At 47.9% G+C, this 15,623-nt stretch overlaps 1 protein-coding gene across 1 annotated transcript in view; it reads left to right on the top strand.

Annotated features, from left to right (window-relative positions):
• The window catches only part of LOC139384434 (mothers against decapentaplegic homolog 3), a 38,960-nt gene extending 28,054 nt beyond the window's left edge, over positions 1-10,906 (top strand). Inside the window, exons 5-8 of the mRNA XM_071129200.1 lie at positions 2,168-2,380; positions 4,492-4,629; positions 4,922-5,066; positions 10,463-10,906. Of these exons, the coding sequence (XP_070985301.1) occupies positions 2,168-2,380; positions 4,492-4,629; positions 4,922-5,066; positions 10,463-10,586 (620 nt within the window). The 3' untranslated portion in view covers positions 10,587-10,906. The remainder of the gene's footprint in view (positions 1-2,167; positions 2,381-4,491; positions 4,630-4,921; positions 5,067-10,462) is intronic.
• The last annotated feature ends 4,717 nt before the right edge of the window (positions 10,907-15,623 follow it).

The following is a 15,623-nucleotide window of genomic DNA, read 5'->3' as shown; positions in this document are numbered from 1 at the left end:
ATAGACTGGACCTTCACATGGGCCCAGACAGTTCACTGTACTTCAAATAGACTGGACCTTCACATGGGCCCAGACAGTTCACTGTACTTCAAATAGACTGGGCCTTCACATGGGCCCAGACAGTTCACTGTACTTCAAATAGACTGGACCTTCACATGGGCCCAGGCAGTTCACTGTACTTCAAATAGACTGGGCCTTCACATGGGCCCAGACAGTTCACTGTACCTGTACTTCAAATAGCCTGGGCCTTCACATGGGCCCAGACAGTTCACTGTACTTCAAATAGACTGGGCCTTCACATGGGCCCAGACAGTTCACTGTACTTCAAATAGACTGGACCTTCACATGGGCCCAGGCAGTTCACTGTACTTCAAATAGACTGGGCCTTCACATGGGCCCAGACAGTTCACTGTACCTGTACTTCAAATAGCCTGGGCCTTCACATGGGCCCAGACAGTTCACTGTACTTCAAATAGACTGGGCCTTCACATGGGCCCAGACAGTTCACTGTACTTCAAATAGACTGGGCCTTCACATGGGCCCAGACAGTTCACTGTACTTTAAATAGACTGGGCCTTCACATGGGCCCAGACAGTTCACTGTACTTCAAATAGACTGGGCCTTCACATGGGCCCAGACAGTTCACTGTACTTCAAATAGACTGGGCCTTCACATGGGCCCAGACAGTTCACTGTACTTCAAATAGACTGGGCCTTCACATGGGCCCAGACAGTTCACTGTACTTCAAATAGACTGGGCCTTCACATGGGCCCAGACAGTTCACTGTTCTTCAAATAGACTGGGCCTTCACATGGGCCCAGACAGTTCACTGTACTTCAAAGGTAAATGTTGGAAGTAGTTAGAAGGAAAAGTAAAAATAAATCTTTGCTGTTACGAGAACTGTACAAGCGTTTGCTGAATGTTTTGGTTACGGAACCCTGTAATTTGCCGTTGTCTCCACTGTCTCTGCGTGAGGGCCGAGGGAACTGGCAGACTCTGTCCTGTTTGTTTTTCTCCCTCTCTTCTTTTTCCATATTCCATCTTTATGTCCTATACTTCCCTGGCTCTGCTGTTATCTCTCTCTGTCTTTATGTCCTCTACTTCACTGGCTCTGCTGTTATCTCTCTCTGTCTTTATGTCCTCTACTTCCCTGGCTCTGCTGTTATCTCCCTCTGTCTTTATGTCCTCTACTTCCCTGGCTCTGCTGTTATCTCTCTCTGTCTTTATGTCTTCTACTTCCCTGGCTCTGCTGTTATCTCTCTCTTCAGTCTCTCTCTGTCTTTATATCCTCTACTTCCCTGGCTCTGCTGTTATCTCTCTTCGGTCTCCCTCTGTCTTTATGTCCTCTACTTCCCTGGCTCTGCTGTTATCTCTCTCTTCAGTCTCCCTCTGTCTTTATGTCCTCTACTTCCCTGGCTCTGCTGTTCTCTCTCTCTTCAGTCTCCCTCTGTCTTTATGTCCTCTACTTCCCTGGCTCTGCTGTTATCTCTCTCTTCAGTCTCCCTCTGTCTTTATATCCTCTACTTCCCTGGCTCTGCTGTTATCTTCCTCCATCTTTATCTACTCTACTTCCCTGGCTCTGCTGTTATCTCTCTCCATCTTTATCTCTAGCTGTGTCTTTTCTCCTCACTTCTGTTTCCCTTTCTCTTCCCTCTATCTTTATATCTTCACATTGTATCCCTCTTTCTCTACCTTCCCTCCTGTCCTTACCCACCTCTCCCTCTTCTCCTCCCTCCTGTCCTTACCCACCTCTCCCTCTCCTCCTCCCTCCTGTCCTTACCCACCTCTCCCTCTCCTCCTCCCTCCTGTCCTTACCCACCTCTCCCTCTTCTCCTCCCTCCTGTCCTTACCCACCTCTCCCTCTTCTCCTCCCTCCTGTCCTTACCCACCTCTCCCTCTCCTCCTCCCTCCTGTCCTTACCCACCTCCTTACCCACCTCTCCCTCCTCCCTCCTGTCCTTACCCACCTCTCCCTCTCCTCCTCCCTCCTGTCCTTACCCACCTCTCCCTCTCCTCCTCCCTCCTGTCCTTACCCACCTCTCCCTCTCTCTGTCTGTTACTCTGTAGTAGTCCCATATAGATGATATTGGTAAAGGCTTAGTCCCAAGTAGGATGCTCAATAACTATCTAAATAAACTGTTTCCCCATGTCTCTCCTGTGTCTGTCAGACCTACAGCCTGTGATGTACTGTGAACCAGCCTTCTGGTGTTCTATCTCCTACTACGAGCTGAACCAGCGGGTGGGCGAGACCTTCCACGCCTCCCAACCGTCCCTCACCGTGGACGGCTTCACCGACCCCTCCAACTCAGAGCGCTTCTGCCTGGGCCTCCTCTCCAACGTCAACCGTAACGCCGCTGTGGAGCTGACACGCAGACACATCGGTACTGACGCTTTGAAAATAAACCGCTGACAAAATGACTTTGGGCCTGATGCTCGGTCATTGACATGAGGGGAAAGTGAAATGGAACAGCAGTGTTAGATGGGATAACTAGTCAACTTTAGGACTACCCCTACTTCCAACCTGAACCACCTGTACTGGCCACACGTGGTAGCAACTTGAAACAGAATTGTGTTTACAAGGTCATTCACACCAGAGTACAGAGAAAGAGAGACGTTTTATTAGCCAATACTTTAGGTTGGGGGGGTGGGGCCTTAGGTTGGGGGTGGGGCCTTAGGTTGGGGGGGTGGGGCCTTAGTTCGGGGGTGGGGTGGGGCCTTAGGTCGGGGGTGGGGTGGGGCCTTAGGTCGGGGGTGGAGTGGGGCCTTAGGTCGGGGGTGGGGTGGGGCCTTAGGTCTGGGGTGGGGTGGGGCCTTAGGTCTGGGGTGGGGTGGGGCCTTAGGTCGGGGGTGGGGTGGGGCCTTAGGTCGGGGGTGGGGCCTTAGGTCGGGGGTGGGGTGGGGCCTTAGGTCGGGCGGGGGGTGGGGACGTAGGTCGGGGGGGTGGGGACGTCGGGTGGGTGGACAAATAGATTCACACCACGGGACGATTTTTGTCAGAGAGAATGGTCAAGGGGCCAGAACATAATTATAATATTTTGTACACTGCTAAGCCCAAAATTAAATTGTATTTGAAAATAACAATTATTTCATACCTTGATTACAGTGAGACACGATCACATATGTCCATTTTTTTTGAGGGGGGGGATACTTGGGAACAAGTTTCCTAAATACAGCGCATTCTGAAAGTATTCAGTCATCTTGACTTTTTCCACATTTTGTTACGTTACAGATTTATTCTAAAATGTATTCAGTTACACACAGTACCCCATAATGACCGAGCACTAACAGGTTTTAGAAATGTTTGCAAATGTATAAAAAAATATTTAAAAAAGGAATACCTTATTTACATAAGTATTCAGACCATTTGCTATGAGACTCTAAATTGAACTCAGTGGTATCATTTCCATTGATCATCCTTGAGATGTTTCTGCAACTTGATTGAAGTCCACCTGTGGTAAATTCAATTGATTTGACATGATTTGAAAAGGCGAACACACCTGTCTATATAAGGTCCCACAGTTGACAGTGCATGTCAGGGCAAAAGCCAAGCCATGAGGCACAGATCTGGGGAAGGGTACCAAACAAATGGCTACAGTATTGAAGGTCCCCAAGAACACAGTGGCCTCCATCATTCTTAAATGGAGGAAGTTTGGAACCACCAAGACTCTACCTAGAGCTGGCCGCCCGTCCAAACTGAGCAATTGGGGGAGAAGGGCCTTGGTCAGGGAGGTGACCAAGGTTGTTTTTCAACGGCAGGGACTGGGAGACTAGTCAGGATCTAGGGAAAGATGAACAGAGCAGAGTACAGAGATTCTTGATGAAAACCTGCTCCAGAACGCTCAGGACCTCAGACTGGGGGAAAAAGGTTCACTTTCCAACAGGACAACGACCCTAAGCACACAGCCAAGACAACGCAGGAGTGGCTTTGGGACAAGTCTCAATGACCTTGATTGGCCCAGCAAAGGCTGGACTTGAACCCGATCGAACATCTCTGGAGAGACCTGAAAATAGGTGCGCAGCGACGCTCCCCATCCAACCTGACAGAGCTTGAGAGGATCTGCAGAGAAGAATAGGAGAAACTCCCCAAATACAGGTGTGCCAAGCTTGTAGCATCATACCCAAGAAGACTTGAGGCTGTAATCGCTGCCAAAGGTGCTTCAACAAAGTACTGAGTAAAGGGTCTGAATACTTATGTAAATGTCATATTTCAGTTTTCTATTTTTAATACATTTGCAAAAATGTCAAATAAAAAAAATAGCTTTTTCATTATAGGGTATTGTGTGTAGATTGATGAGGGGGGGCTATTTAATCCATTTTAGTATAAGGCTAATGTAACAAAGTGGGAAAAGTCAAGGGGTCTGAAGACACCTTCAAATTCACTGTATTTAGGTATACATCACATGTTCGTTGTCATCAGTTTCTCAATCTAATGGCTTGTGTGTACACGTCAGGGGTGAGTTTTGTGTTCACGGATGTCTTGTTTGTCTGGCAGGCAGAGGGGTACGTTTGTACTATATTGGAGGAGAGGTGTTTGCTGAGTGCCTCAGCGACAGTGCCATCTTCGTCCAGAGTCCCAACTGTAACCAGCGTTACGGCTGGCACCCCGCCACGGTCTGCAAGATCCCCCCAGGTGAGAGCTGAGAAGGGGGTGTGTGTGTGTGTGTGTCGTACGTGTGTGTGTGGCAAAGACAGCGAGACAAAAGGTTGACACACAGTAGGTTAATTTCCACAATGACTGTCGTACTGTGGTTACTCACCAACACACGTACGACACACACACACACACACACACACGTACGACACACACACACACGTACGACACACGTACGACACACACACACGTACGACACACACACACACACCTCCATTCATTGTGTCTTGACGGTAACGGTTTGTCGGACGGTTGTGTGACGGTTCCGTAGGCTGCAACCTGAAGATCTTTAACAACCAGGAGTTTGCTGCCCTGCTGGCCCAGTCGGTGAACCAGGGCTTCGAGGCGGTCTACCAGCTCACCAGGATGTGCACCATCCGCATGAGCTTCGTCAAGGGCTGGGGAGCAGAGTACAGGTAACACACAGTCCACAGCGACACGCTCTCATTAAGGTGTCATGTATTAAACAAGAGTTAACCCCTGTCGTTCGTTGATGCCATGCTCCTACCTGATTAGCTCACTAGGTGATTCAGATGAGACGGTACAGGAATGGAGAAACTATATGGGATGGCTGAGGGGTGCAAGGTTAAATAACTATGTGGGATGGCTGAGGGGTGCAAGGTTAAGTAACAACTATGTGGGATGGCTGAGGGGTGCAGGGTTAAGTAACAACTATGTGGGATGGCTGAGGGGTGCAGGGTTAAGTAACAACTATGTGGGATGGCTGAGGGGTGCAGGGTTAAGTAACAACTATGTGGGATGGCTGAGGGGTGCAAGGTTAAGTAACAACGATGGGGGATGGCTGAGGGGTGCAGGGTTAAGTAACAACTATGTGGGATGGCTGAGGGATGCAGGGTTAAGTAACAACTATGTGGGATGGCTGAGGGGTGCAGGGTTAAGTAACAACTATGTGGGAGGGGTGCGGGGGTTAAGTAACAATGCTTCTCGTTGTCGTCATCAACTAAACCACCCCACAGATTATCAGACGGTGCTGATTGGTCTACCCATATGGTGGGTGGAAGGGATGGGTTCAGACGGTTTGAATGTGGTCGTGGCCAGACTGTATCCGTGTAGTGAAACTCACGAGCTCATGAGATCAGGATGGATCGTACCAGGCTAGTGTCTCCCCTCTCTTCCCCATAGAAACAGGTCTGTTTCACCCAAACACACATGTGCTGCGTCAAAGGGAGCTGTCAGTCGTCCCCCCTCCTCTCATCCTCTTCTCCATGCTGTAGTCTGACTCATCTGGTCTTAGAAGAGAGGGGAGAGCCCTCAGGGGCTTCTGTACTGGGAGTCAGTGATTGCTTTCCACCGGGGAGATCCCCAGTGACAGACAGACAGGCAGGCAGACAGGCAGGCAGGCAGGCAGACAGGCGAGATGAGATACTCCAACTCAGCATGTGGAGACACTTAGGTGCAGGGTCTCTTTCTCTTTCTTTCTTTCGCTCTCTCATTGAATCATACAATTACTTGTCTTATAACCTGTCCACAATCTGAAATGTATCTACACGGAGCAAAAATATAAACGCAACAAGTAAAGTATTGGTCCCATGTTTCATGAGCTGAAACAAAAGATCCCAGAAATGTTCCATATTTACAAAACGCTTATTTCTCTCAAATTTGGTGCATACATTTGTTAACATCTCTGTTAGTGAGCATTTCTCCTTTGCCAAGATAATCCATCCACCTGACAGGTCGGACATATCAAGAAGCTGATTAAACGGCATGGTCATTACACAGGTGCACCTTGTGCTGGGTAAAGTAAAAAGCCACTCTAAAATGTGCAGTTGTGTCATACAACACAATGCCATAGATGTCTCGTGTTTTGAGGCAGCGTGTATTTGACATGCTGACTGCAGGAATGTCCACCAGAGCTGTTGCCAGAGAATTTAATGTTCATTTCTCTACCATAAACCGCCTCAATGTCGTTTTAGAGAATTTGGCTGTACGTCCATCTGGCCTCAAGACCACGTGAATGGCGTCGTGTGGGTAAGCGGTTTGCTGATGTCAGCATTGTGAACATAGTGCCCCATGGTGGGGTTATGGTATGGGGCAGGCATAAACTACGGAAAAAGAACACAATTGCATTTTATCGATTGCAATTTGAATGCACAGATATACCGTGACGAGACCCTGAGGCCCATTGTTGTGCCATTAATTTGCCATCACCTCATGTTTCAGCATGATAATGCACAGCCCCATGTCGCAAGGATCTGTCCACAATTCATGGAAGCTGAAAATGTCCCAGTTCTTCCATGGTCTGCATACTCACCAGACATGTAACCCGTTGAGCATGTTTGGGATGCTCTGGATCGACATATGACAGCGTGTTCCAGCTCTCGCCAATATCCAGCAACTTCATACAGCCATTGAAGAGGAGTGGGACAACATGCCACAGACCACATTCAACAGCCGTATCAACTCAATGTGAAGGAGAGATGTGTTACGATGCAAAAGGTCACACCAAATATTGACTGGTTCTCTGATCCACGCCCCTACCTTTTTTTTAAATGTATCTGTGACCTACCGATGCTTATCTGTATTCCCAGTCATGTGAAATTTATAGAAATGTAACTCAGTAAAATCTTTGAAATTGTTGCATGTTGCGTTTTATATTTTTGTTCAGTGTATCTTCATACCTACAAAAACAGCCCATTCTATCCCCTATCACACTTTCTGGTAAAAACTCTAAACGGTAGCAGAGACAGTCTGGGATATTAAATCGAACTCCCTGATAGGTTCTTGTATACAGTGGTTCATTCAGAAGTCTGATGGTAGCAGAGACAGTCTGGGATATTAAATAGAACTCCCAGATAGGTTATTGTAGACAGTGGCTCATGCAGGAGTCGGTCCTTACACCCTAGAGGCCTTTTTTCAAGTCCTTGCTTCCCCCTCTGTATTCCTAGAACAATAAGCATTCATCTATTGTAATCACAGCTACCCACCTCTCTCTTCTCATCCTCTTCTTCTTCTCCTCCTCTTCTTCTCCTCCTTGATAATGATGAAGTGCTCTGACACGACAGAGCTGCTGTCTTGATGTATCATTCATCACTGTGGACTGTGCTGGATTATCAGTTCTCTGTCCTGGCAAACACACAGTGAGGGAAGCAGGAGTATGGCTGCTAGTGGCCTGGCAGACACACAGTGAGGGAAGCAGGAGTATGGCTGCTAGTAGTTCTCTGGCCTGGCAGACACACAGTGAGGGAAGCCTGGCAGACACACAGTGAGGGAAGCAGGAGTATGGCTGCTAGTAGTTCTCTGGCCTGGCAGACACACAGTGAGGGAAGCAGGAGTATGGCTGCTAGTAGTTCTCTGGCCTGGCAGACACACAGTGAGGGAAGCAGGAGTATGGCTGCTAGTAGTTCTCTGGCCTGGCAGACACACAGTGAGGGAAGCAGGAGTATGGCTGCTAGTAGTTCTCTGGCCTGGCAGACACACAGTGAGGGGAAGGAGCAGAGAGTATGGCTGCTAGTAGTTCTCTGGCCTGGCAGACACACAGTGAGGGAAGCAGGAGTATGGCTGCTAGTAGTTCACTGGCCTGGCAGAAACACAGTGAGGGGGTTTAATGTCAAGGAGACGTGGGGGGAACCGGGAGGAGAGGTATTGAGATCAATAGCCCAAACCGGTCTGAAGTGGCTACTTTTATTTCAACTGTTTCTCCCAAGTGCCAGGAGACCAAGGGAACGTGAGGGGGGAGAATGGAAACAAAATAATGAAGCGTTTTCTCCTGTTTTAATCTACCGATGGTTTTTCATTTTTAGTCACTGCCCAGCTATGCTTCTTTTCCCCTGTGCATTTCCTCACTCAAATATTTAGTTGTAATGAACTAATCATGCGCATGCCGTAGGTACGTTTGTACAGACGTTTTCCATCAGCAGCCATTGATAAATTTTACATGTGTTTCCACAATAAGAAAAAATACCAGCTCAGCCCAGCGCACACGGGGCTGAGACAGAGAGGGAGTTGTGTAGGGGATGGAATGCAGGAAAGAGGGGAGGGTGGAGCGGGGGAGGCAGAAGACACGGGGGGAGGGAGGGAGGCAGAAAGATGCGGAGGGAGGGAGGGAGGGAGACGGGGAGGCAGAGAAAGACGCGGAGGGAGGGAGGGAGGGAGGGAGGGAGGGCAGAAAGACGCGGAGGGAGGGAGGGAGGGAGGCAGAAAGACGCGGAGGGAGGGAGGCAGAAAGACGCGGAGGGAGGGAGGGAGGGAGGCAGAAAGACGCGGAGGGAGGGAGGGAGGGAGGCAGAAAGACGCGGAGGGAGGGAGGGAGGCAGAAAGACGCGGAGGGAGGGAGGGAGGCAGAAAGACGCGGAGGGAGGGAGGGAGGCAGAAAGACGCGGAGGGAGGGAGGGAGGCAGAAAGACGCGGAGGGAGGGAGGGAGGCAGAAAGACGCGGAGGGAGGCTGGCGGACGCGGAGGGAGGGAGGCTGGCGGACGCGGAGGGAGGGAGGCTGGCGGACGCGGAGGGAGGGAGGCTGGCGGACGGACGCGGAGGGAGGGAGGGAGGCTGGCGGACGCGGAGGGAGGGAGCCAGGAGGAGACCACTGAGGGAGGGAGTGGGGCGCTGTGCTTCTGTCCCAGGGTGGGACGTCGTGTGCTCTCCTTGTCCCTTCACACAGAAAACGCAATGGTCCACTGTTGACTTTTATCAATGTAGTATTACTGACCAGTCTACGCTTGCCTGGTTCCAGATCACTGTAGTGTTACTGCCCAGTCTACACTAGCCTGGTTCCAGATCACTGTAGTGTTACTGCCCAGTCTACACTAGCCTGGTTCCAGATCACTGTAGTGTTACTGCCCAGTCTACACTAGCCTGGTTCCAGATCACTGTAGTGTTACTGCCCAGTCTACGCTAGCCTGGTTCCAGATCTCAGGGGTTGATAAAACAGCACAAACATCTCGACCAGTCTATTTCTTCAGGATCTTTGACCCTTCCATGGGACTGGTGAGCTAACATAGGCTAATGCGAATAGCATGAGGTTGTAAGTAACAAGAACATTTCCCTGCAGAAGACATATGATATTGGCAGAAAGCTTAAATTCTTGTTAATCTAACTGCACTGTTCAATTTGCAATAGCTATTACAGTGAATGAATACCATGCTATTGTTTAAGGAGAGTACACCATTTTTGAACATGAAAAGTTATTAATAAACAAATTAGGCACATTTGGGCAGTCTTGACACAAAGTTTTGAACAGAAATGCAATAGTTCATTGTATCAGTCTAAAACTTTGCACATACACTGCTGCCATCTAGTGGCCAAAATATAAATTGCAGCTGGGCTGGAATAATACATTATGGCCTTTCTCTTGCATTTCAAAGATGACGGTACAAAAAAATACAAAAGAACGGTTGGTTTTTTTCTTTGTATTATCTTTTACCAGATCTGTTATGTTCTACTACATTCCTTTCAAATTTCCACAAACTTCAAAGTGGTTCCTTTCAAATGGTACCAATAACATGCATATCCTTGCTTTAGGGCCTGAGTTACACGCAGTTAGATTTGGGTATGTCATTTCGGCGAAAATTGGGGACGGTTTCCTCCCACTGAAAAAGATCTGCTTCAAGTTGTATGATATATATTTAAGCAATAAGGCGCAAGGGTGTGTGGGATATGGCCAATATACCAAAGCTAAGGGCTGTTCTTATGCACGTCTTATTCACAAACTCACACACTGTTGAAAACCTACAAGAAAATGGATGAGTGTTTGTCACTGTCATACAGGTATAATCCAGATCCTAGTTGATTGTGTCCTGCAGTGAACTATCCTGTCTCTTATGTCTCCTCCTCCTCTTCGGTCTCTCTACCCAGGCGACAGACCGTGACCAGCACCCCTTGTTGGATCGAGCTGCACCTCAACGGCCCCCTGCAGTGGCTGGACAAGGTGCTCATGCAAATGGGTTCCCCCAGCATCCGCTGCTCCAGCGTGTCATAGGAATACTCTCCCCACCGTCTCTGTCACAGCACCAGTGAATTAAACAGACTAGAGACCATAGACACATCAACTAAAGGATCAGAAAGGGTTCGGCAGGCATTGAGAGAAGGCTTTGTGTCTTTGGAAGAAGAGCCTGTAGGCTGAAAAAGCCCAACCCTCGTCTGTCACATACTCTCCCCAACCCTCGTCTGTCACATACTCTCCCCAACCCTCGTCTGTCACATACTCTCCCCAACCCTCGTCTGTCACATACTCTCCCCAACCCTCGTCTGTCACATACTCTCCCCAACCCTCGTCTGTCACATACTCTCCCCAACCCTCGTCTGTCACATACTCTCCCCAACCCTCGTCTGTCACATACTCTCCCCAACCCTCGTCTGTCACATACTCTCCCCAACCCTCGTCTGTCACATACTCTCCCCAACCCTCGTCTGTCACATACTCTCCCCAACCCTCGTCTGTCACATACTCTCCCCAACCCTCGTCTGTCACATACTCTCCCCAACCCTCGTCTGTCACATACTCTCCCCAACCCTCGTCTGTCACATACTCTCCCCATCCCTCGTCTGTCACATACTCTCCCCAACCCTCGTCTGTCACATACTCTCCCCAACCCTCGTCTGTCACATACTCTCCCCAACCCTCGTCTGTCACATACTCTCCCCATCCCTCGTCTGTCACATACTCTCCCCATCCCTCGTCTGTCACATACTCTCCCCATCCACACCAACTGACAGCACTTTTTTTCCGTTTTGTTTTGTACATGTTTGTGGCAAAAGGGGGCGTGTGCATTAAAACAGGAAGGCGTTGTTATCGCCTCTATGTCATAGACATTTTTTTTTATTGAACATGTGTCGGCATCTAGTGCCAACACCGCTGTAGCATGGGAGATTTTAAGGCATGAGATTCCTCCATTTTTCTTTTCTGTTTTTGTTATCATTGTTAGTTGTACATATGTTTATGTAGCGCTGCTAGGTAATTACTAGATTGGGTGTTTCGGAATGGTGAGTGATACTGCTTTTTATATAGCATGCTAGAAGAACATGAAGTTTTACACATTTCCGTGGAGACTGTTTCTATGGTTAGCTGTTTTTTTTTCGTTTTCGTCTTTTTGTTGCAAATTTGTAGAATGCCGCCCATTTGTTAGCTGATTGAAAATATATGAATTTGTCGTCATGAAATATGTTCCTCCCTTGCCACTTCTGAGTAGTGTGTAAAGGGAAATCTAGTAAGAAGCTTTTAGGCGAGGTCGATGTTCTCCTGTCTGTCCAGTCCTCTGGATGGGTTTCCCATGTTCTCTAGTTTGTCCCGGAACAGTGCAGATCGTGTTTGTAATCCGTCTTTTTGGAAGCGCGCCAAATCTCTTTCCCGCACAGTCAGAGACCATTGGGTTGTGGATTTGAACTGTCACCCAGATATCCTCTGACTGTCTGAGGAGTTTGACATAGCAGTGTATTTCTCAGTACATCTGAAACTGTGGTTTGATTATCCATAGCATTTGACAAAATTAGAACTTTACAAAAATAGTTTTTTTGTATTTTACCCCCTTTTTCTCTGCAATTTCGTGATATCCAATTACGATCCAATTACGATCTTGTGCCATCGCTGCAACTCCCCAATGGGCTCGGGAGAGGTGTAGGTCGAGCCGTACATCCTCCGAAATATGACACGCCAAGCCGCGCTTCTTAACACCCGCCCACTTAACCCAGAAGCCAACTGCACCAATGTGTCAGAGAAAACATTGTTCAACTGATGACCGAAGTCAGCCTGTAGGCGCCCGGCCCGCCACTAGGAGTCGCTAGAGCGCGATCAGGCAAATAAAGCCCCACCTGCCAAACACTCCCCTAACCCGGACAACACTGGGCCAATTGTGCGCTGCCCTATGAGACTCCCGGTCACAGTCGTTTGTGACACTGCCTGGGATCGAACCCAGGTCTGCAGTGACGGCTCAGGCCTTAGACCGCTGAGCGACTCGGGTGGCCTTGACACAAACTTTTGTCATGGCAATGGTCGTGTTGAGCGACGTTGCCCCTGGCATTTTACAAGAAATCTCAAAGTCTGGGAATAGTTGATCCAATCATTTATATAAGCAAACATACTTCAAGGGGCAATTCTTAGTGTCCATTTTGGAAAAGTGACTATTGACTGCTTATGGGCATTGCAGAGTGTTGCCAGTCAGCTGTTGTTCTCAGAACCTAGGATTAAGCTAAGTATCCTGGACTATAGATACAGGAGTGTTCCTTCCTCATCTCTATTTTACTACAGAAGTGTAATGTTCTGTATTTTGTAATGAAACGCCATGCAAGACTGTACGGTGCTGATGTGAAAACCCTGAGAGGTGCACTATCACTTGTTAAAAGCTAGCTAGTCTGATCTCTCTCTCTCTCACACACACCAGTTGCCATACCCCCGTCCATGGCTGATACCCGTCTCAATCTGCACATTTTCTAGGACTCCATGGGTTCCCCTGGAAGTGATAACTGTGGGTAAGAGTGGAACCTGTACTATGGTCTGTATTATTAGTGTTGTTTCTTTGATGTAGTACTCACTCAGATCCAGCAGGGGGTGCTACTCTCACCCCCCCCAAAACACATGTGTATATACATCTAGAAAAAAATCGAATGCATGCTTATTTTCACACTCGTCCCCTTTCTTTTGTAATGTAGATTCTATTTTGCTACCAAGTATTTTTGTAGAAAGGGGATGGTATAGCATTATATGCTCTGCTCCCGAGGTCGTCACGGCGATGGAGACATACTGCTGTCAGGTGGAGAGGACAATGTTTTGGGGAACGCAGATTTTGTTTTGTTTTGTTTTAAGGGAAACGTTAGCCCGACTCTGGCAATGTACATAGTAGGACCAAGTCCCCTTTCTGTCAGTCAGTTCTTTCTTGAATACTCTACTCTTATGAAATGCAGGATTTTAAGCCTTCTTACTGTGTACCTGGAAGTGTATGAGTGTGTGTTTCTATGAATATGACCATTGTGATCCTGATGGTTTTTGGCTAGAGGAGGACAGAAGGGATGTAGGGGGAGATCAGATCTCCCTGTAATGACCGACAGCACCGCTTATTATTACAATCCCCTCACTGAAGACTGCACTGTCCGGAATGGCACCCTATTCCCTACATGGTGCACTACTACCCATAGGGCGCTGGTCAAAAGTAGTGCACTACTACCCATAGGGCTCTGGTCAAAAGTAGTGCACTACTACCCATAGGGCGCTGGTCAAAAGTAGTGCACTACGTGCCATTCCAGATGCAGCCCATTCGTCTTTATTAGGAGTGGTCTGTGTTTTGGGTGTTTCCATTCCCATCTTACTGTATGGGGGTGCTTGGTCGAGGTGGAGGGAATTGAACCATGGTCTCCTACAGCACTTAGTTACTTAAGTGCATTGACCAAGCGCAAGCTTCTGTCTTGACGCTAACCCAGCGGTGATAACTGCTAGCCGTTATCGTTACAGTGATGCTAACCCAACGGTGCTAACTGCTAGCTGTTAACATTATAGTGATGCTAACCCAACGGTGCTAGCTGTTAACATTAGTGATGCTAACCCAACGGTGCTAACTGCTAGCCGTTATCATTATAGTGATGCTAACCCAACGGCGCGAACAGCTAGCAGTTAACATTACATTGATGCTAAGCCAACGGTGCTAGCCGTTAACATTACAGTGACACAGAGCAGTGTGTATGAGGTTATACTGTTATACTGCTCTCCATGTACATTGTCCTACAAGGACATTTCAGAAAAAGTAGTATCTACCGATCTGGAGAAAGAGATGTGCTCTTTGTAAAGCTGTCCCCAAGTGTCCAGGTGAACTGAACCCAAATTCACCGTCCTATAGGACCATTGAAAATCCAATGGTACATGCATTTACCTGATAGAATATATTTTATTAGCAAAGAAATGTTTTTAATCTGCTCTTCAAGTTGTATTGCTTGTTCTTGTTTCCACCCATACTATTCTGTGTGTATTAGTTGTTTGTCCTTTTTATGCTCCCACATCTTTTAATGTCATTTTGTATAAATATATATCCTTTTTATTTTTTTTTGCATAGGAAATGTTGTGGAAATGATGCATCATACTTGTATCTGTTATTGTTGTTCTTTTAATAAAAAAAATACATATCTCAAATGATTCTGGTGTAGCCTATTATCATTTTATTAGCTAGGACCAAGTCTATACATTTAATGCTGCTACATGTGACTTTTTTGGGGCGCCCTTGTCAAATTCACATAGAGTTATGAGTTATAGATCAGTCATTGTCATGGAAAGCAAGTCCAAGAAGGTGCTAAATTGGTTCTATGCTTGATATTTCTATGATTCCCGTTCTTAAGTTTTTGTTTTTTTCCTCTTTTGCTTTGGGTTTTGTTCAGCAGGTTCAAACAGCTGGAAATACAATGTGTTTGGTTTTGGAAAAGAGATTTCACAGCGGTTTAGATGGTACATTGATTCTCTGCACTACTTGCTTATTTATTTTATTTTTTTTACCCCCTTTTCTTGGTATCCAATTGTTAGTAATTACTATCTTGTCTCATCGCTACAACTCCCGTACTGGCTCGGGAGAGACGAAGATCGAAAGCCATGCGTCCTCCGAAACACAACCCAACCAAGCCGCACTGCATCTTAACACAGTGCTCATCCAACCCGGAAGCACCAATGTGTCAGAGGAAACACCGTGCACCTGGCGACCTTGGTTAGCGCGTACTGTGCCCCGGCCCGCCACAGGAGTCGCTGGTGCGAGATGAGACAAGGATATCCCTACCGGCCAAACCCCTCCCTAACCCGGACGACGCTAGGCCAATTGTGCATCGCCCCACAGACCTCCCGGTCGCGGCCGGCTGCGACAGAGCCTGGGCGCGAACCCAGAGTCTCTGGTGGCACAGCTAGTGCTGCGATGCAGTGCCCTGGACCACTGCGCCACCCGGGAGGCCCCACTACTTGCTTATTTTGTCACAAGAACCGAAATTAGGCAAACTATTAGAATTTTAGCAACCAGGACATTCCGGAGCGATTTCTGCATAGTGCATCTTTAAG

Source organism: Oncorhynchus clarkii, chromosome 26, assembly GCF_045791955.1.
Source record: "Oncorhynchus clarkii lewisi isolate Uvic-CL-2024 chromosome 26, UVic_Ocla_1.0, whole genome shotgun sequence".
NCBI classification, from domain to species: Eukaryota; Metazoa; Chordata; class Actinopteri; order Salmoniformes; family Salmonidae; genus Oncorhynchus; species Oncorhynchus clarkii.
This window is presented reverse-complemented; position numbering and strand designations above follow the sequence as displayed.